At 41.6% G+C, this 22,500-nt stretch overlaps 1 protein-coding gene across 2 annotated transcripts in view; it reads left to right on the forward strand.

The window, feature by feature from the left end:
- Positions 1 to 4,785, forward strand: part of LOC138973236 (neural cell adhesion molecule 1-like) — a 35,949-nt gene extending 31,164 nt beyond the window's left edge. For both annotated transcript variants that reach the window (XM_070345955.1, XM_070345956.1), the window contains one exon: positions 4,348 to 4,785. In XM_070345955.1, the coding sequence (XP_070202056.1) occupies positions 4,348 to 4,442 (95 nt within the window). In that variant the 3' untranslated portion in view covers positions 4,443 to 4,785. The remainder of the gene's footprint in view (positions 1 to 4,347) is intronic.
- Positions 4,786 to 22,500: the final 17,715 nt, after the last annotated feature.

Below are 22,500 nucleotides of genomic sequence, written 5' to 3' on the forward strand. Positions count from 1 at the left end.
CCTTGTTTCGATTCCCCCTCTATGTTAAAACATTTAGACAAAACTTGACTAAATGTAAAAACTACATCACGACTGTACACGACTACGCTTGTTTTGTGCAGTACAACATAAGTGTGGGGAAAGCTGCAAGCTTCCCGACCTAGCAGATCCTACCCCGACCAATTTTAAACCACGCTCATGGAGATCCTGCCACGTTTGGTCCACGATTGGCCACGCTCTCGGACACTTTTCCGTGAAGCGGCGTCTATATTATGTGACTAGGGTATTAGTGCCATGTGCTGAATTTTGACGGCGATATACCCCGATTAGATAACTTTTTTCGGATCGGCGTGATCGGCATGGTCGTGGTAAGGACGCAGCGCTGTGTGACCGGGCCCTTAACCTCTTTACTGCCTGTCAGCTGACGTCCTGGGTAAAGTGCTTTAATGGGCAACAAACTGTTCAGTAAAGAACAAAGCAGAAGAACAACACCATACACAACATTAGGGCATGTGAGATGTATTCTTTTACACATTAAGGGCACATTGGTGTGGGTCTAACCAATCCATTTAGGCATTGCTGAAATACAGCGCTTTTTGTCATGGTACCCCTCACAATGGACGCAAAATTAACCTCTTGTTTTCTACACTGCTCATGCGCTCCACACCTACATCAGTAGAAATGACATTACACGAGAGATACACAAGATAGCAAAACAAAACAACCTGTTCTGGATAGATACTAATTGATATGGCTTTTTCATCGTATGTAAACGTTGCCAAGTTAAGCCAATTCGGAATTTTTGTAGATTTTTTAATTGGTACCTGACGTTTTTGTCAGGTCGATTTTGGGGTTACCCTTATTTCGGCGGCGGACACTTAACACCTATAACAAAAATCTTTGATCCCAAAAGTGTGCCAGATAGCCAAGTGAAAGAAGAATACAACCAAACAAAAAATGTGGGCATATGTGATGTATTCATTTACACATTAAGGGCACATTGTAAATTGTCATTTCAGGCAAATACAGGTAATGCTTTGTATAGAAATATTGACTGGCAGCAAACAGGTTCAGAATGCAGTGGCAGAGGTTGTCGTCCTCTCCTACAGTACTAGTGACAGTGAAGTGGGTTCTTCTTTACGGCTGGGCACGGGGTGGGGGGGCGGGGCTTGAATCAATCCATTTAGGCATGGTTGAAATACAGCGCTTTTTGTCATGGTACCCCTCAAAATAGACGCAACATTAACCTCTTGTTTTCTACACTGCTCATGCGCTCCACACCTGCATCAATTGAAATGACATTACACGAGAGATACACAAGATAGCAAAACAGCCTGTTCTGGATAGATACTAATTGATATGGTGTTTTCATCGTATGTAAACGTTGCCAAGTTAAGCCTGTTCTGAATTTGAATAGATTTGTTAATAAATTGGTACCTGCCGTTTTTGTCAGGTCGATTTTGGGGGTACCCTTACTTCGGCGGCGGATACTTAACACCTATAACAATAAAAAAAAAAACGCTGGCGCTGAACCCGAGTACTCTTCAGACTGGCTCGCTCCGCCAGTATGAAAGTTTTTGTCTTGTGCACGTGGATTTGAAAAAGAAAATTTAATTTATTTTACACAATTAAAAAAATTATTAGAGTAGAATAAAACATTAAAACGTTCATAATAAACAATAGTAAAAAAAAAATAAAAAAAAATAAAAATAAAAATTGACCGCCCATGCCGCGGGAATCGAACCCGGATCACTTGGATTTAAAAAAAAAAAAAAAAAAAAAAATTATTTATTTATTTTACACAATAAAAACAAGAGGCGAAGCCTTCAAGGCTCACGTAAGAAATAGACAAACAGTAACACAAACTCACTACACGAAGCTTCGCAAAGTCTTAATACCAAAAACCCGCAGCTACGGCGTGGTACTTTGACCCCAACATCGCTTCTCAAGTTTTGACATGCGAAGCTTCGCCGTAGCTCGCAACGAAGTTGGGTTTTTTTGTAAGAAGAGTGCTTTTCGATTCAAGATGGACGACGAAATCAGACTCAATACCATAGTGAAGAATGCATTTATCGACTTTGGTTGACCCAAAGTACAAGAACTAACCTCCTACCTGTATTATTTCATACTGCGATGCATTGACATGTCGAATGAAACTCGAAACCCCAGCGCTCACGCCAACTGGTCCCGGCCGTGCTCAGTCAACGAAATAGAACACATACAATTAACTTACGTCATCATCAAGTACGTAAAGTACAATTTGTGAGGTAAAGTACTCAGAAAGAAGCACACCACGCGCTGGTCGAGACTACGTGCATGCGCTTTCTGACTAATAAGATTTGAGACGCCAAGACATGAAAAGAAAAAGATAACTCTTGCCTTCCAACTAGTCTCGGCCCGCTCAAAACCGAGACTTTCAGTATTCCTTCGCGTGACGTCTAACCCTCTTACGCCATAATGTGACGTCTTCAAATGACGAAATGTTAAAGTTTCTACCACAGACATACACACGCACAAACACACACACACACACACACGCACATACACACGCACAAACGCACAGACAGACAAAGTTACGATCGCATAGGCTACACTTACGTGAGCCAAAAATTATTAGAGTAAAATAAAACATTAAAATATTAATAATAAACAATAGTAAACAAGAATTAAAAAAAAATTTTTAAAAAATAAAAAATAGACCGCCCATACCGGGAATCGAACCCGGATCACTTTGGCCATAGACGAATCGCTTTCCACCCGGATCACTTGGATTTAAAAAAAAAAAATATATATATTTATTTATTTTACACAATTAAAAAAATTATTAGAGTAAAATAAAACATTAAAACGTTCATAATAAACAATAGTAAACAAGAATTAAAAAAAAAAAAAAAAAAAATAGACCGCCCATACCGGGAATCGAACCCGGATCACTTTGGCCACCAAGCCACTAACTGACAATTTTCCCAGTGAACTCAAATGCCTAGGGTGCTAAAATTAGGTCGCCCAGCACGCGAAGTGCACACACACACATACACACACACACACACACACACACAAACACACACACACACACACACACACACACACACACACACACACACACAAACAGTAACACTAACACATGTACACAAAATGAACACACACACACACACACACACACCGCGCTCAAGCGACAGATCCTGCAGCAGACAACAGATCTGTAGCAGACGACTGTCTCTCTTTCAGTCTCACCGAGACCAAAATAATCCCCACCCGCTGGCTGACTTGCAAATCATGCTTTTCTCGTCACTGGGTGACGTGTTTCGCTGTTCTATCAGCTCAATGGCTGGCTGTCGCTCCGATTGAATTCGTCCAACCGTCAAGAACTTTTGTGGTTTTTTTGGCATTTAGGTCCCAGGTAACATTATGAAGTTTTAATACGATCAATCGGACCTATTATCAAGTTAGTGTATCAACTTTTGAACGAACTGCGCCCAGTAGTTTCCCAGCAATAAGCTGTGAAGTCGAGACAGATACACAGACAGACAGACACACACACAATTAAAGTCTGCTGGACCCTCCTACTCCGTACTCGGGGAAAATCTTTGATCCAAAACGTGTGCCAAATAGCCAAGTAAATGGCATATCAAGTTTGAATAAAATTACACGGGAATTAATGTTTTAGTTGGGGTACGAAAATGGGTGCAATAATTTGTTTGCTCATATTACGTGAATAAGTGTTAAAGTGTTGGGGGGGGGGGGGGGGGGGCCGGGACGGGGTTGCCAAATTATAGAATTAAAGAACAAAGATACAAATTGTTACCAAGAGAAATGTATACTAGTGTAGCTTTGTAGCTTAATTTCTTTTCATCTGTCTTCTGCTTTTTACGTCAGAAAAAAAAATAGGATGGGAGGGATGTAGTATTGTCCAAAGGGGAAAGGGGGTGAGTAGAAAGCTTTTTTTAGAAATCAGTGGGAACAGTAGTACCTGTCATGAAAGGATATCCTTGACCATCATAACAGGTACCACTGTAAATCATTGTAACACAAAAATTGATGGGTGGGGAAGAGGAATTGAAAGTGGTAGATATAGAGGAAAGGGTGGGAGGTTGGTGTTCAGTCAAAACAGGCTGGTACGTCATTGAAATATGTCTGGAAATGAGCGGTTAAAGAAATGATTTGTAAAGAATATAATTGATCAATAGATTAGGCATTTACTTTGGACTGATGAGATTAGACATTCACCTTTGATGAGAGAGGATCTTGCCAATGTTTGTTTGTTTGCGTGCGTGTCTGCTTTGTGGATAACGTGTGTGTCCCGCACTGCTGGCTTTGTTGATCCACTGACTGACGGCTTTCTTTCTGTGTTTGTTTTGCTTGTTGCAGTGGGGCCCTCAGGGGAAGCAGGTAGTGTGCGAGCGGGTGTAGCAGGGATGGTTCTGGTTGTCATGGTGACGGCATGTTTGCAACTTCTCTGCTGAGTCTCCTCCTCCTCCTCTCACAGTCACACACAGGCCTGCCCTGGCCTTCGGCTCTCAAGTGACCTGACCTTCACCCTCAGTGCTGGGTTCACCTTTAACATGACCTTGGCCTGACCTTGAACTTGTGATCTGAAGCTGGCCTCGCAATTTGTTCATGTGGGAGCATGGATGGGCTGTGTTTAGGATTCTGTTAGATCAGCGTATAGTTGCTGCTCTGTTATTTGGTTCAATGGGTGTCAAAAGGAGATGTTGTATTCATGAAGCAATATTTCTTGTGAGAATACATTATTATTGTAATTTTTTTCTCAAAAGTGTAATCAATCAATAAACAAGTGATAACAAACATGGTGTCTGTGTGTTTGCATCATAACATATTTTTTTAATTATTGTAATTGCTTATTTGCAGTACACAAGACATTTGCTGGAAACAGTACCGCTTAAATTAGAATTGTTTAGAACGCAGTAGAAACATGTTGGCACAATCACTCGCGCACACACGCACGCACACACACACACACACACACACACACACACACACACACACACACACACACACACACACACAAACACACACACACACAAATACATACACACACACACACACACAAACCAAACACACACACACACACACACACACACACACATACATACATACATACATACATACATACATACATACACACACAGAGTAAAAGTCAGAATTAATCTCCTTGCTGTGTTGGTACATGCATCTGCATTTACACTTTCTTGAACATGTTCAGGCACCACTGCAGTGTACGAGAACACACAACATTAATTTCACACGACTCACTGGGAGCACCCTTCGAATCCTGTGACTGATTTCGCAGTATACGTGCGACTAATGAACGAATGTAAACCTATCGTGTTGGTGAAACAAATACTTGAAAAAAGTTATTTGGGAAGAATGTAGTTTAATGCAGTCAACTAACTTCTCATCAACTGAGATGAATCAGAATGTAACACAACGACATGGAGTCATCAAAATCAATCTGGATCGATTTTAATTCAAACCTTAGCGTCACTGGGTGCTCAGTGTGTTTTCGTTTTCAACAGCAGGGCAAAGGGGGTCGACCAGCCAAAGGCGCACGGGGAAAGAAAAGACCCGCACGCACGCAGACTCTGCGAGTGTCACCCAGCATAATGCCAGAAAAATGGACTTTGAAATGCCAAGTACATCGGCTGAAACTGAAAAATATAATCTTAGAGCATACAGGTTACAGGAGATCATTGACAATTTCCAGGAGACAGGGGACTGGCAGCTCTGCGAACCAACCTTGGGCTCAGCTGGTAGAAGTATAGGACGTTTAAACGTTTTATGCGCAGCGTTGGAGTCAAGCACGAAAGCGAGAAAAAGGAAAGAATAAGGCAGCCTGTGGGACTCTCAAAATAGAAAACAAAACGCTGTCTTTTGAAAATAAAATCACCAACCAGAAAGAAGAACTTCCAACACCTGTAGCATACATAGAAGACTTAACAGAATTTGTGCCAGCCTTGTTAGACCAATACCAAACGGCAGGCCTCCTCGACTGGCATGGCGACATCCCAGATGATGAGGTGTGGGTGAAGATTGGTGGTGACCACGGAGGAAACAGCTTTAAAGCCATCCTCCAAATTGCGAACCTCCGTAACCCCAATTCCAAACACAACACCTTCCTCATATGTATGGCCAGCTGTAAGGACAGTCGAGAGAACCTCGAGCGACTTCTCCGACTATTCAAACACCAAATTGATGCTCTCCAAAACATGGAATGGCGAAAAAAAAAAAGATTCGCGTTTTCTTGTTTGGGGATTACGATTTCTTGTTGAAGCTCTTCGGTCTGTCGGGTCCCCAAGGAGTGCATCCGTGTCTGTGGTGTACAGCAACAAAACAGCAGACACAAAAAGCACCCCAGGATCGGCCACACTCGGAAACAAGTCGCGTAAGGCGAAATTACTACATTTAGTCAAGCTGTGGAACTCACAGAATGAAACTGAACGTAGTCCGCCGCTAGTGCAAAAGGCAGTGAAAGTGACGAGCCTGTTTGGCGCGGTAGCGATTGCGCTGTGCTTCATAGCACGCTTTACTGTACCTTTCTTCGTTTTAACTTTGTGAGCGTGTTTTTAATCCAAACATATCATATCTATATGTTTTTGGAATCAGGAACCGACAAGGAATAAGATGAAATAGTTTTTAAAACGATTTCGGAAATTTAATTTTGATAATAATTTTTATATTTTTAATTTTCAGAGCTTGTTTTTAATCCAAATATAACATATGTATATGTTTTGGGAATCAGAAAATGACGAAGAATAAGAGGAAATTGTTTTTGGATCGTTTAATAAAAAAAATAATTTTAATTACAAGTTCCCGATTTTTAATGACCAAACTCACTCATTAGTTTTTAAGCCACCAAGCTGAAATGCAATACCAAACCCTGGCCTTCGTCGAAGATTGCTTTGCCAAAATTTCAATCAATTTAATGGAAAAATGAGGGTGTGACAGTGCCGCCTCAACTTTTACAAAAAGCCGGATATGACGTCATCAAAGGTATTTATCGAAAAAAAGAAAAAAACGTCCGGGGATATCATACCCAGGAACTCTCATGTCAAATTTCATAAAGATCGGCCCAGTAGTTTAGTCTGAATCGCTCTACACACACACACACAGACAGACAGACAGACAGCCTGACACACACACACACACACACACACACACACGCACACATGCACCACGACCCTCGTCTCGATTCCCCCCTCTATGTTAAAACATTTAGTCAAAACTTGACTAAATGTAAACAAGTCGCGTAAGGCGAAAATACAATATTTAGTCAAGTAGCTGTCGAACTCACAGAATGAAACTGAACGCAATGCCATTTTTCAGCAAGACCGTATACTCGTAGCATCGTCAGTCCACCGCTCATGGCAAAGGCAGTGAAATTGACAAGAAGAGCGGGGTAGTAGTTGCGCTAAGAAGGATAGCACGCTTTTCTGTACCTCTCTTCGTTTTAACTTTCTGAGCGTGTTTTTAATCCAAACATATCATATCTATATGTTTTTGGAATCAGGAACCGACAAGGAATAAGATGAAAGTGATTTTAAATTGATTTGGACAATTCAATTTTGATAATAATTTTTATATATTTAATTTTCAGAGCTTGTTTTTAATCCGAATATAACATATTTATATGTTTTTGGAATCAGCAAATGATGGAGAATAAGATAAACGTAAGTTTGGATCGTTTTATAAATTTTTATTTTTTTTTTTACAATTTTCAGATTTTTAATGACCAAAGTCATCAATTAATTTTTAAGCCACCAAGCTGAAATGCAATACCGAAGTCCGGGCTTCGTCGAAGATTACTTGACCAAAATTTCAACCAATTTGGTTGAAAAATGAGGGCGTGACAGTGCCGCCTCAACTTTCACGAAAAGCCGGATATGACGTCATCAAAGACATTTATAAAAAAAATGGAAAAAAAGTTCGGGGATTTCATACCCAGGAACTCTCATGTCAAATTTCATAAAGATCGGTCCAGTAGTTTAGTCTGAATCGCTCTACACACACACACACACACAGACACACACACACACGCACATACACAACGACCCTCGTTTCGATTCCTCCTCGATGTTAAAATATTTAGTCAAAACTTGACTAAATATAACAAGTCGCGTAAGGCGAAAATACAATATTTAGTCAAGTAGCTGCCATTTTTCAGCAAGACCGTATACTCGTAGCATCGTCAGTCCACCGCTCATGGCAAAGGCAGTGAAATTGACAAGAAGAGCGGGGTAGTGGTTACGCTATGCTGCATAGCACGCTTTTCTGTACCTCTCTTCGTTTTAACTTTCTGAGCGTGTTTTTAATCCAAACATATCATATCTATATATTTTTGGAATCAGGAACCGACAAGGAATAAGATGAAAGTGTTTTTAAAAATTGATTTCGAAAAAAAAATTTTGATAATAATTTTTATATATTTAATTTTCAGAGCTTGTTTTTAATCCGAATATAACATATTTATATGTTTTTGGAATCAGCAAATGATGGAGAATAAGATAAACGTAAATTTGGATCGTTTTATAAATTTTTATTTTTTTTTTACAATTTTCCGATTTTTAATGACCAAAGTCTTTAATTAATTTTTAAGCCACCACGCTGAAATGCAATACCGAAGTCCGGGCTTCGTCGAAGATTACTTGACCAAAATTTGAACCAATTTGGTTGAAAAATGAGGGCGTGACAGTGCCGCCTCAACTTTCACGAAAAGCCGGATATGACGTCATCAAAGACATTTATCAAAAAAATGAAAAAAAAGTTCGGGGATTTCATACCCAGGAACTCTCATGTCAAATTTCATAAAGATCGGTCCAGTAGTTTAGTCTGAATCGCTCTACACACACACACACACACGCACACACACACACACGCACGCACATACACCACGACCCTCGTTTCGATTCCCCCTCGATGTTAAAATATTTAGTCAAAACTTGACTAAATATAAAAAGGAACCTCGTCACACTGAGGAGAGATTACCAGCGCTTCAAAAGAGCAGGGAAAGAGAAGAAGAATGCAAAGAGCTTCAACAATGTAATCAGAAAACCCATCTTCACAGTTGACGTGGCACAAGTTGCACCGCCATACCTGCATCTGTTGCTAGGGATTGTAAAAAAACACCACACTCTCCTGGAAGAGCAGTGTCATGAACTGGACAAAGCCATAGCTGACAAACTTGCAGAGGAGGATGGCAACCACGCAAACCCCACTCCCTTTGAAATTTACATTGACAAGCTCCGCCACATCAAAAGTAACGAAAAAGAAATGCGTCTTCCTGAAGTCTTTCAAAACCCTCTTCATGACAGCAGACTTCCCAATTCCGAAAGGGCGTGAAGTTGTGTCACAGCCTGTCACAGCATGAACAAATAGTAAACGCTCACAGGCATTCCCGAGGGCGTACTTTGCCTGGAGGATGTTCCATACCCTCGCTTTCTTTGACGTACTTCTCTGTTCTGGCTGGAAGAAGATGTCAAAGGCTGAACTGTCAGCATGGTGGATCAGGAGGACAGGCAGATCTGTGTCGTCTCCAACGACGACAGTCACTGTTTCCTGTGCACATTTCACAGCTGTGGTTGCAATGAGGACATCTGCATCAGCCTTGGCATGCAATGTTCTGATGGAATGTGCCTCCAGAGCGTCGCTGAGAATGAACCGTTGCTTGTTCTTGGGGTTGACAAGAAACAGGTCTTTCCGAACATGGAGTGGCATGTCCACACAAAAACGTATTTCGGCGCACATTTTTCCCGCTGATCTTCGCAAGTGCATGGTATCCTTTGTAGAGGGTCCTGAATCGTAGCCATCAAAAACAACAATGGGTTTGGAGAATTTGGACAGGTATCGGACGTATGTGTCAATGATTGCTCCATACGTCGACCCCCGTACCCAAGGTATTCTCTGAAGCAGGGCACCTCCATCGATGACGACCTGGACTCTGTCATGCGAGCATCCGGTATTGCCGTCTTTCATGAGTTTCCAGATTTCGTCCGCTAGTGTAGATTTGTTGGCTAGTCGCAGCAACTCGGGTGACTCAAACAGGGCAGAAGGGTGTGCAGCAAGCTCATATTGAAAAATCTCACATTTATCCTCAAACATGTTACCAGCAGCTGTGACCAGTCGTTGGAAAAGAAGCTGCGGATCAACCTGGTCATGACCTTGAAGAGGAGAACGTGAAGTTTGAGCATTCAGCGGCACTGCCTGGGCTTTTCGTTTGAAGCTGAAGTTGCTGACATCCTGGCCTTCCATTGCCCTAGGTATTTGAATACCAACTTGCTTTGCTTTGTGCGCATTGGCGGATTCAGGAGCAAGCGAGCCAGACGCAATGTTTTTGAGGCCAGTCTCATGTGTGAAAGGATCCCTGGCGCCCAGGAAAGACAGCATTTTGACAAGATCGCGTTCATCCTTCTCTTTCCTGGCTGATGACATATCTTTGTGCTGCTCACTCGTGCTGTACTCGGTTTCAGAGTAGTCCTCGTTTGAGTGTGTACAGGTGACATTGGCGCTTCATCAAAAACCCGTTCAGTTATTCTGCATCTACAGACCACCCCCCAACGCAAAGAACAAACTCACTCAGTCACTGACACTATGTTTTTCTCAGATTTTCATAATCTGCTTGATCACTGCAACACGTTGTCTGGAACCCCTGTTTTGATTGGTGATATCAATGTTCATTTTGATGACTGTAACCACCCGTCCACTGTCAAGATGTTAGACTTGTTAGATGTTTTTCAGTACACACAGTCTGTCAGTCAACCAACACACAAGAAGAACCACATCCTTGACTGGGTTATGCATAGGCCTGATGACCATATTGTTCAGTCTGTAACTGTTTCTCATGTTCTATCTTCAGATCATTTTTGTGTTTTGTTCGATCTGATGACTAGGCCCCCCACCCCACCCCCTGTTTTCACTTCTGTCCGTTGTCTGCGTACAATGGATAAGGATAGTTTCAGGGAAGAGCTGCAGACTGCGCTGTCCCCTTCTCTTACAGCTGATCAGCTTGAAGTTGTACTCTGTGCCGCTCTAGATGTCCATGCTCCCAGTTTGCGTCGCCGTGTCCGTCCGTCCAAGTCAGCACCGTGGTATCCTGCTATTAGTGAGGAACTGCGTGATGCAAAGTGTGAGCGTAGGCGTGCCGAGCGCAAGTGCCTTCAGACGGGTCTCACTGTACATAAGCAGATTTTTAACTACACCAAGAACGTTGTAACCAAGATCGTACACTCCGCTAAGACACTTTTTCTGCAGACTCAGATTGCCACTTGTTCTTCTAGCAAGAAACTGTTTGATATCTGCAACCGCTTGACTGGCCGCACTAAGGTGTCCCCACTCCCCACTGTATTTCCTGTTAGTGAGCTGCCTGATGTTTTTAGTGATTTTTTCATCCAGAAAGTAGCTGATATTAGATCAGAACTGGACACGCTAGCTGTTAATTCTGCTGCACCCACTCATGTTGATGCTTCCCCTGCCTGTACGTTTTTAGCATTCCAGAAAGTCAGTGAGAAGGACCTTAGAGAGATTATTTTGAAATCCAAACCTACAACTTGTCCACTTGATGCATTGCCCACACCATTACTTGTTGAAAACCTTGATCTTCTGTTGCCTGTTCTCACCCAGATTGTTAATGATAGCCTGTTGTCTGGTGTTTTTCCATCATTGTTCAAAACTGCACTTGTGAAACCGCTCCTTAAGAAATCCAATCTCGATGTAAATGTCTTAAAGAACTACCGCCCTGTTTCTAACCTTTCATTTTTGTCAAAGATCATTGAGAAAGTAGTTTTAAAGCAGCTGTTAGTGTATTTGAACACTCATGATCTGATCTCGCATTCTCAGTCAGCATACCGTCCTTCTCACTGTACTGAGACTGCCCTGCTCAAGGTGACCAACGACATTCTGTCTGCTCTGGATGGTGGTGATGTGTCTGTGCTCACCCTACTGGACCTCTCGGCAGCGTTTGACACAATAGATCATGTCACGCTGCTGAGCAGGCTCCAGACCTTGTATGGCATCTCTGGTCCAGCGCTGGCATGGTTTGAGTCCTACCTTACGGATAGAACTCAGGCTGTGCTTGTCGATGGCCAGAGATCAGCCCCAGCCCCCCTTGTTTTCGGTGTCCCTCAAGGCTCTGTACTTGGCCCCGTCCTCTTCATTATGTATACCAAACCCTTGTCTGCCCTCATTCAAAATCATTCCGTTTCAAACCAGTCTTTTGCTGATGATACCCAGTTGTATAAGCCTAGTTCCCCCGCTGAGACACATGCCGCCATCCAGACCATTCAGACCTGTATCTTAGATGTCAAGTCATGGATGGTAGAAAATAAGTTAAAACTAAATGATGATAAGACAGAGGCACTTCTGTGCATGAAAAAGTCCACTAAGTTCCCAAATTCTCAACCTTCGTCTGTCCAAGTAGGCAATACCGACATCTCTTTCTCTTCTTCAGCTAGAAACCTCGGCTTCACCATCTCCTCAGACATGACACTCAACAAGCACATCTCCAACATCTGTAGGTCCGCATACTTTGAACTCCGCAAGATCGCAACCATCCGCCATACTCTGTCCGTTCAAACTACAAACACTCTAGTCTGCTCTCTTGTTCTTTCTAAACTTGACTACTGTAACTCTCTTCTCTCTGGCTGTCCACTCTACCTCCTGCACAAACTACAGAAAGTTCAAAATTCTGCAGCACGCCTGATCCTCAAAGCACGGAAAAAAGATCATGTCACACCACTTCGCCGCACACTCCACTGGTTACCCATCCAAGCCCGCATTGAATACAAACTGTCCACTCTCTGCTTTCACTTCTTCTCTGCCTCGTCTCCTGCTTATTTCTCTGAACTTCTCACTGTATACACTCCTGCTAGACAACTCCGCTCCTCTTCTGATAGCCGCACCCTAGTCATCCCACACACAAAATCAAAAGCATATGGACAACGCACTTTTGCATTTTGCGCATCTACTCAATGGAACTCTCTCCCCTCTCACATTCACCACTCAGTCAGTACAGTCATTCAAGCGAGCACTCAAAACTCACCTCTTCCAGAAACACAACTCCTAAAGTCGCAACATTTTGCCATCCTGTTCTGTAACGGTTCCATCTCTATTCAGCTTGTTATTTTTGTCTTTTGTTTTAAATTATTATAAATATAATTTTTCACTGCAGTAGTCCTTTAACTTTAACCCTTAGCTGTAAGCTAGATATGCACAAGTCATGTCGGTGCCACATAATGCTGACACACATGTTCCTGTGCATAGTTTATGGATAACGTGTAGTTGGGAAGTTAAGAGTAGAAATAATTAGTATTTAGTGTAGGAGGAGGGTTGGGGGTGGGTAGGGAGGGGGTGGGTATGGTTTACTTTGGGCAGGTCGGTTTCAGTTTTAATAAACAATTCTAGAGAATTGTGTATCTTATATTTGAGTCTTTCGTGTTTTAGACATTGATGCATTTAATAGTTTTAACGAGTTGCCTTTTGTTTTATCATTCTGGTGTTTATCTAGATGTGCTGTGTATCTTATAAGAAGTTCTTAAAAGTTCGAAATTATTTTAGCATATAGGTTTTTTTTTATGGTCTTAACAGTTAAACATGTATTACGTTATCATTAAGATTCATGCTTTGTTAGCACTAAGCAGTTGTTTTAATCAGTCTGGTTTTCTCTTGTTTTCATCTTATGAACATTCTAAATGTTAGACTAACTTATTGTCTTGTACAGAATAACAACTGTGTGAATGGTGCTATACTGAATGAAAGAGTGTGACATGAAGTTCTTGTACATCATTGTAAAGAGTGTGAATGACGTTTTAGTTTAGATGTCAAGCGCTTAGAGCAAGCCTTTTTAACGAAAGTTTTTGATTTAGCGCTATATAAATGTTCTTCTTCTTATTATTATTATGGCGCTGTTGTACTCAGCACAAGCTGGCATTGAAAGAAGCCAAGTTGCTCGCTGCAGTTCACTAATACCCCGTCCTCTGGTTAGTCCACCTGATGTCTTGACGGTGCGCATTAGTAGCTGTTCAATGGCCAAGTCTGTGGACAGTCCTCCCCAGAAACGATGGGAACGTCGAATGACATGGTGTCCATCAAGGAAGCATCTGTGTACATCAGGATGATCACTCTCTAGCTGAAGCATTTGCTGGATATAGATGTACAAGGACTTGGTGTACAAATTGTGTCCCGCTGCAGCTAGAAAAGGGAGCATTTCTTGGGCTGTTTGGAGATGTAGCATCCAGTCTCCTGTCCGTTCTGCTTTAAGGAAGCGTTTCAGAATATCGACCATTTCCATGTATTGGAGCCAGAGGTCGCAGGTAGGCTTACCGTGCATCGAAGTTTTGTTGATCTCTAGGCTGTTGTGTATGGCTTGAACAGTTTCATCACTTTTCAAGTCAGCAGTTGTGATGTCTCTGTTCATTAGCAGATCGTACAAATGAAGAGCTCGTGTAACCATTTCATCAGTTCTTTCTTGAGATGTTTCGCCAAGTAGACTTGTCACCGGGAGTTGTCCTACACTTTGCTCTTCTACTTGCTCAACAGCTTCTTGCACTTCCTTTGGGAGCTCTTGGGGATCTGTTGATTCTAGTTGCAGGGTAGAAGACGCGATGTGTTCTTGACGCTTGCAGTCTGCCTCATGTGTAGTGTTGTTATCCTGAGATGCTGCCCACGGTGTGAACCTTTCATCATCTGCATCTTCAATTCCGGGTAGATGGACACCAAACGTCTGAGCAACCAGCATGGCATTGAGAGCTGCATCAACCAAAAAATGTCCCCGAACAGCCCTGGCAACAGCCTTTCCCTGCAGCATGCGCAGCACAGCTTTTGGAGCGTAAGTAACTTCAAGGACGTCCTGCAGGCCACTTCCAGACATCAGATGACCAATGCATCCCAGAAAACTCATCTCAGTGTGGAATGCCCCTAGCCTGAGAACAACTGAATGGAGATCACTGTCCTTGGGCTCACTGGAAGTTATAATCAGCGATTTCCACCAAAGGGGCTGATCAAATGTTACCACAGGCGTCACTCCATGGCGCAGCGCTTCTTTCGTGAGGAAGGTCAAGGTAGAAAAGATGCATGACATGTCGCTTGGGTTCATGTCAATCATTGGCAGGAACTGGACAGATGACACTCCTTGATGTTCACCGCTGTGGACTGCTTGCATCATTCCTGACCAGGCAGGTCGGGGAGACTTCAAAGGCCAAGCAACTTTCCACAGTATGTCGACCTCCCAAGTGGGATCTGGGACAAGCAGTGTTTGCAAGCTCTTGTACTTCATTGATAAGAGACCCGAGCCTGATCTGTAGTATAGGATGTCCACCTTTGCTCGAGCCACGATATCTTCTGAAGCAACAGACATCCTTGGAATTGGGCCTCTCTTTGATGACGCAGGTGTAACTGTGGCGATCATCCCCATACCGTGGAAGGCATTGAAACCATCGAGAGTTCCTGTGTTGTGGTCAACGTTGTCGGCCACATACTGCAGGAAGCTCTCCGTTGTCAGTCCGGGAATGTCCGTGTTTTGAGTAGCTGCAGCGCTTGCCTCGAACTTTTTGACTTCTGAGTAGGAGGAGCAGAATCCCAATGCATTGAGGGTGTCCAGCAGAAATCTGGATGCAAAATTGTGGTGCATCTGTACACCTAATCCGATTTGGAGAGGTGCGATGATCGTCCTTGGACGAGCAGCTTGGACGATGGCTTGTCCGATGGATGCAATCTTCACATCGACGTTTTTCTCGGTGAAGATCTCTCTGAGCAATAAACACAGAGATTCTGGTACGAAATTTGCATTTTGTTCTTTTGATGACAGTTCTTCTTGACTTGGATAGAAGGCCTTCGAAGCTGTTGTTGATCTGACGTCGTTTCTGATTAGGGCTGCAGCTGCTTTAACAAGACGCATTTTTTCAGCATTTGTGTCTTCTTCCTCTGGCGTTTCAAAGAATGACATCAAAATAGACTGTGCTGTGGTCCTAAACGTAACGACATTTGGTTTTCCATTGATCTCTGTAAAAATGATGCTGTCTCCAAAATGCTCCGAAAGTTTCTGTTTGATGTAAGGGACTGTATATGTTTCCCCACCACTGAATTCCGCCATTTTGTCTTTCAAGTCACTGACTGTCAATTGTTCATCGTTATTTCCAGTGACATAGTCAATGACTTTTTCAAAAGCATCAGCCTTGGTTTGGTCTGCAGGCCGGCCCACACACGTTTTTTTGGAGGCTTGTGCTGGCCCAGTTGTTGTTGCCGTCTGAAAGCGTTGAGGGACATTTCCTCCATTGCGAAAATTTGAGTCGCATACTTTGTGGTATACTGCATCAGCAGCATGCAGATCCGAAATTGCGAATTCGAGCCTGCTTTTGACAGTGTGTGCCCACTTGTCCTGGCGGTCTTCACAGGCTGTGGCAATGCTGTTCTGAAAATCTATGGTACGGACACAATAGCTTTTCAGGCGATTGTCACCTGTAAGTAAATTCACAGGCTTGGAACAGAACAAACAAGATGTCAAAAAGTCGAACTGCCCTGCAGTAGAGCGCAAGCGACGTGCATTTGTGTCGTCGTCGTGTTCACGTTTCCTTTTCAAACGCAGATCACGCTGAATGGCATGTGGGTTTGTAAATTCACCTCTGCATTTGCCATGAATGTTTTGTCCTTCTTTCACTTCTATGTCAACGCCGCGTTTTTCATTGGCTCTTTTAATACCTTCAAGGCCTTTTTTGGTCAAAGTGTTCACGTCCTGGGTGAGAAGGCCATGGCAAAACGGGCAGTGGTCCGAGTCCATGTCAGCATAGTCTTGTCAGTACTGCATGAAGAGAAAAAAGGAATTTTGGTCATCATCGCCTACCATACTTTGTTGAGTATAATCTTCATTACAGCTGTAGCTGCCCCCCACAAAATCCCGATCTTGTCATTTCGACACGTTTGGTACTTACGTGCATTTTGCTATACTTAGGAACATCATGTGCACGTTAGACGAATCAAATTAATAAATAAACAATAAAATCAAAACAAAAACAACAAAAAGAAGTGCATGCTCAATGAGTAAAAAAACTTTTAAAATTTCAAGAAAACACGTTTAATTGACAGCTAAGACAACAAACAGTAAAACTGAAAGAATGCACGTCACTTACCTCTTTCAAAATAGCGTAGTTCCAATGAATAAACCACATCAGGTCAGACTGACCCTGTAACTTTGTACTGCAATTGCAGCCAACGCGTGAAAAACGTGGCACTCTTTGATTCCAGACGAGTCGGCGGTGTCAGATTTACACCGATAACAGATGCGCTCGCGCTGCGGGCAAGGTCAAGTTGTACGGCAGCAGGGATGAAGCAAAAGTCAGAATTCTTTGATTTTATTTTTGTTTATTTAATTTTTACGGAATTTCTGGTGGGACTCATTCATTCGAAAATGCATGGCATATGTAAAATTGTATTTTCTTCTAGATTCTGTAAAAATATGGACTCTTAGAATTATTCAGAGGTGTAATTTACATTGACTACTCTATTGACGGGATCGCCAACTCGTCGCGCGCGCTCAGCAAGTAGCGGAAAACGTGAAAAACGATTTTGACAGAACATTTACTTCCGGTGTGAGTTTTTCCCTAGCAGACAGCCATTGTTTTTAAACTTCGTGTGACCAGTTTGTTGTGTTTCATCGGCTGTCATCATCATGCCTGGTTCTTACTGTGCAATTTAGAACTGTAGAGCAGATCGTTGAAGGTGCTCTAATCTTTTGACGTTTCGTGTGTTGCCGAGAAAAGGACAAAAATGATGAATGGCGAGCTGCGTTCACAAGCAAAATCTGACAAGCTTTTCAACCCAGAGAGAGCGAAGATCTGTGCACGTCACTCGACTTCAATGAGAACTGCTTCAAATACGGTATGTCATGTTCTTCATAATAATGATACTCATGGTGATTTCGAATTATCGTGTATTGTAGTATTGCCACAAATATTGTGAGTTTGTTTTACATCAAAGTTCTTGCTGAACACCTGAACATTTGTGAACCTCAGTGCATGTTCATGTCAGTGCTTCAAGTTCAAGTCTAAGTACTGTTACTAGGGCAACAATATTTTTCTTTGGATTTATTTCGGAGTTCTTATGGTGGAATACATTCTCTCAATTCTAGAACAGTTGAAATGTTGAAGATCGGTACAGAAATGTTTATTTTACGATTTAAAAAAAAAAGCGATTTTGGGGTTGCTGAAAGTGAAATTGAAAAAGTAACCCTCGCCCCTTACAACATGTCCTGCACACAATTTTATCTAAAACCTGGTGCAATATATTTTAAATGGCTTTCTTGTCATTAATACTTTGAACAAAAACAGATTTGGTGGTAGGAAGTCACATGAAAAAGAGAAACAAGACCTCTTTATCTCTGTGAAATTCTGAATGTGTTTGTACTTAGTAAACCTTCAAAAGGTAATGTTTTTGGCTCCCATTTCCAGACATTGCTATTTATTTTTCTTATTTGGTGATGGTTGCTACACATCTGAATCAGGATCATCTTCCTAATACTAATAGGTAATATATAGTTGGAACCCTGGCACGCTATAGTGATACTGATAGCGGTACAGAATGATTCAGTATAAATAAAATTAAATGATAATTGGTTTTTCTACTTGATATTCGCAGGGCCGACTCATCCAAGGAAGTCTTCCCACTGAGATCATGCCACAGAAGTCAATTGAGACATCGAAGACACATGCAAGACGTGAACCAGTAAGTACAATTTATTCAAAATCAAATGGTTGAAATGCATGTTAATACAACATTTTGTTTTTTATCAGGCACACACAAAATAAGTTCAATAATGACATTGACAATGCCACGCACATTTTGGTTGGTAATGGTAGGTGTGTTACTTTTTACATTTATTGACTTAAAAGTTTACTGTTTTTACGAGAGCGAGGGTTGTCTCCCTAGGTTCAAGGGTAAATACCAGAAACTTTCTGATTCAATTTCTTATTTCTAGTTCTTTTCAACATCTAATTTGCATGCAGTATCGAACATCAAGTTATTTTTTTTATCAAATCATCAATATCTGTTTGCAAAACACAATCCCTATTCTCCACCAAATCGTTCAACTTCAAACGTCTATCAACTGCCATTAATAGCCATCATCCAGCTATTTTTATGGACAGTTAGACTTATTTCTCTGGAAATTTAGTTTTACTAAGGGTTTATTGTTCTGCTTTTATTCAGACATTCCGTCCCGCACCAGAATTGCCAGAGGTTGTTGCAACTACAACTTTGAAGAACTGTGTCGTGATGTACAGCAGCTTCCCGAGCCGTGGTGCCTCGCGAAGAACGAGGAGAACCTGGTTAAGGTTGTTGTGCTGGAGCCTGGAGGCCAGCTTGGTTAAGGTTTGACTTTGAGTCAGCATTTTCAGTGAATTTTCTACGCAGCTGATGCTGTTTGGATTTAAAGTGTAAAGGAAAAAGTCCCTCCCGAAGCAGCGTGCTGCAGTTTAGACTGGATTGGCGACAGTGTCGAAGTGAGTGACAAGTAACATTTTCAGTAAATCGCTTTGTGTCACAATTATTCGACACCAATTCTGAGCCAAGAGAATGATTTCTTTTTTTGCATTTGGAATGTTGTGTTTTATAGGTTAGGTGTGGAAAATTGGATTTGACTGTAAAGCTCTTTAGCAGAGAATATAAATAAACTTGGCCAAGAAATTATTGCGACAAATTTCAAACTCACAAATTAAAGCATTGATTAATTCCCGTTAATTAATTAATTAAATGTCACAAGAATTTATGCTTTAATTTGGGTGCAACATGTTGAAACTTTGTTTGAGAATCTGAATGTATCTACTTCATTGATTGAATATATGCATGTGTATGAATACAGGCATGAAAATTCTCCGTATTTTCCGTATTTTTGAAAAAAATAATCCGTATTTTTTTTTATTTTCCGTATTTTTTCAATCGAGCGCAAAAAAAAAAATTGTTTTAGAAGTTTTCGGTAATAAAAACATATGGTCTTTTTGCCGAAACAACTTCCGTTGTTCAAATCAAAATGGCGGCTAACGCGGAAAGTAACACCGGTTCTGTGTCATCAAAGAAAAAAAAGAAAAAGGGAAATGACGAAGACTTGCGTAACAAATTCCGTTGGGCATGGCTTGAAGAAATCGTCAATGATGTGCGTTTGGGCGCTGAGATCAAGACAACGACAAAGGAAGGCGTCGTGCTGTGTACCGTTTGCACGAAGGAACTCAGCTTCAGTCAAGGTGGAGTCGCGGCGTTCCCATGTCTTGGGAGTTTTGTTTGTTTGTATATATTTATTTGATCATTTTTGTCTGTTTTTGAGTTGGACATTGTTACTTATCAATATAAATTTATTCCATGAAAATACCATCTTGTAATCCCTTTTTAATGACTGAAAAACTGAGAAGTAGATTTGCACTGAAACAGATTGCTTTATTTTGCACCCACTGACATTTTTTTTCCCGGGGCAGCATGCCCCTGGACCCCCCCCCCCCCCCCCCACTCCCCTAGTAGTCTGAAAGTGATATAAAATTCTATATATATATATTTCATGACAATACCAGCTTGTTGTAATCCCTTTTTAATGCCTGAAAAAGAAGTAGATTTGCTCTCAAATGAGCACCAGATTGCTTCATTTTGTATGTATTTTGGGGCCATGTTTGAATCGAATTTTAAGGCTCAGATAGCCCCAGATTGCACCAAATTGCACCCTTGAAAAACAAATTTCCGGGGGGGCATGCCCCCGGACTCCCCTAGAAGTCTTGGCGCTTTGCGCCTGCGAAACTTGGCGCTATGCGCCTTCGAATTTTTTTTCAGTATTTTTTTTTTCTCAGTTTTCATGCCTGTGAATAGGAATCTTTCTTGTGTCAAATTGTGCGAATTCAGAGTGAGTGAGATAGTGAATGTTGGTACATTACAGGGCCGGGCTAGGCAAAGAGGAGGGGGGGGGGTTGCCAGTGGTGGTCCAGGGGGATGTTCCTCTGCCCCTTGTGCGGGTCAGAGGTCATATTCTGAGATAGGAAAATGGTCGCTCCTTGCATGAAACGGCATAAAATAAACAATACATTTTTTTTTAAATAAGTGAGGTATATGTTTAGGCTTTGGGGGGGGGGGGGTTGCGCAACCCCCATAACCCCTCCGGTAGTCCGGCCCTGCATTAATTGTCACTGTATGGTGTGTGTGTGTGTCACTGTGACCAAAGATACATATGCTCTATTTGAGTTCATACAACTTCCAATTCCATTCAAACGTTAACAAAGTGTTGCTGGTATGCGACTGAACATGTTCTATTAGGAAAGCAAAGCAAATTCCAGTGTACATAGTGGTCAACATAAAAAAAATCAGACGCATCGATGCAAGACATTTATCAAGTGGCTGACAATTGATTTTGAAATGAAAACTGTTTGCAAAATATCTCGCTGTCTAAAATATATCTTGAACAAGTACACAAAGGAATTAGGTTTGAACCATAGCAAAATGAATATGTTTCAATTTTTCATGTTGCAGACTTAAATTTACATGGACTCATGCATGAACATACAGAACAGGCACTGAACAAGCCATGTGATACAACCCCTACCACAGACGCCGCCCCTTAGAACGAAGTATACCCCCACATCGAACAGAAACGTACAAAACATCCTTTTTTCCTTCGACAACAGTACTCTGGAACCAACTACCTGAACAAATACAGTTAACTGACTCCCTCGGGGAATTTAAACATTACTTAACAAAAGACGACACACAAATTCCCGTTTACTTCTACAGTGGCAGTCGACAAACACAAATAATCCACACAAAAATTAGACTTAATATTAGTGATCTAAAGAAAGACTTAGTTGAGCGACACCTTGCAGAAAACAGCGTATGCGACTGTGGTGATGGAACAGAAACTGCAACACACTTCTTACTAGAATGCCGTTTACACTTAGCTGCAAGAAACAACACAATCAACAAACTAACCAACAACCTCATACACACAGATATTCTACTTCATGGAAACCCCTCCTTGCAAACAAAAATTAACAAAAAAATCTTTTTAACAGTGCAGGAATTTATCCGGCCGTTTCGAACAGATAAACATGTAAAGTGAAAGCAAAATCGACACGTCTACTCGTCTCTCTCTCTCTCTCTCTCTTTCTCTCTCTCTCTCTCTCTCTCTCTCTCTCTCTCTCTCTCTCTCTCTCTCTCTCTCTCTCTCCCTCTTTCTCTCTCTCTCTCTCACTCTCCCCCTCTCTCCCCCTCCCTCTCTCCCTCCCTATCTCTTACTCGCAAACACCATAAATATTATATTATGTATTCCCAAACGGATTTTTGTTTTGATGTACAATTTTCATTCAATTTTCTTTTCATGTTTGCAAGCTTTTCATTTAAACTGTACAATAGCCGCCATTTATATTATATGTAATTTTCTAGAAATAGTGAACACCACTATAAGCATTATGCTTGTTGTTGTTTACTCAATATGCGTTTTTTGTAAATAATGCACAAACGTTAAATAAAACAGTTTAAACCATGTGATACAAT

Source organism: Littorina saxatilis, linkage group LG8, assembly GCF_037325665.1.
Source record: "Littorina saxatilis isolate snail1 linkage group LG8, US_GU_Lsax_2.0, whole genome shotgun sequence".
Classification (NCBI taxonomy): domain Eukaryota; kingdom Metazoa; phylum Mollusca; class Gastropoda; order Littorinimorpha; family Littorinidae; genus Littorina; species Littorina saxatilis.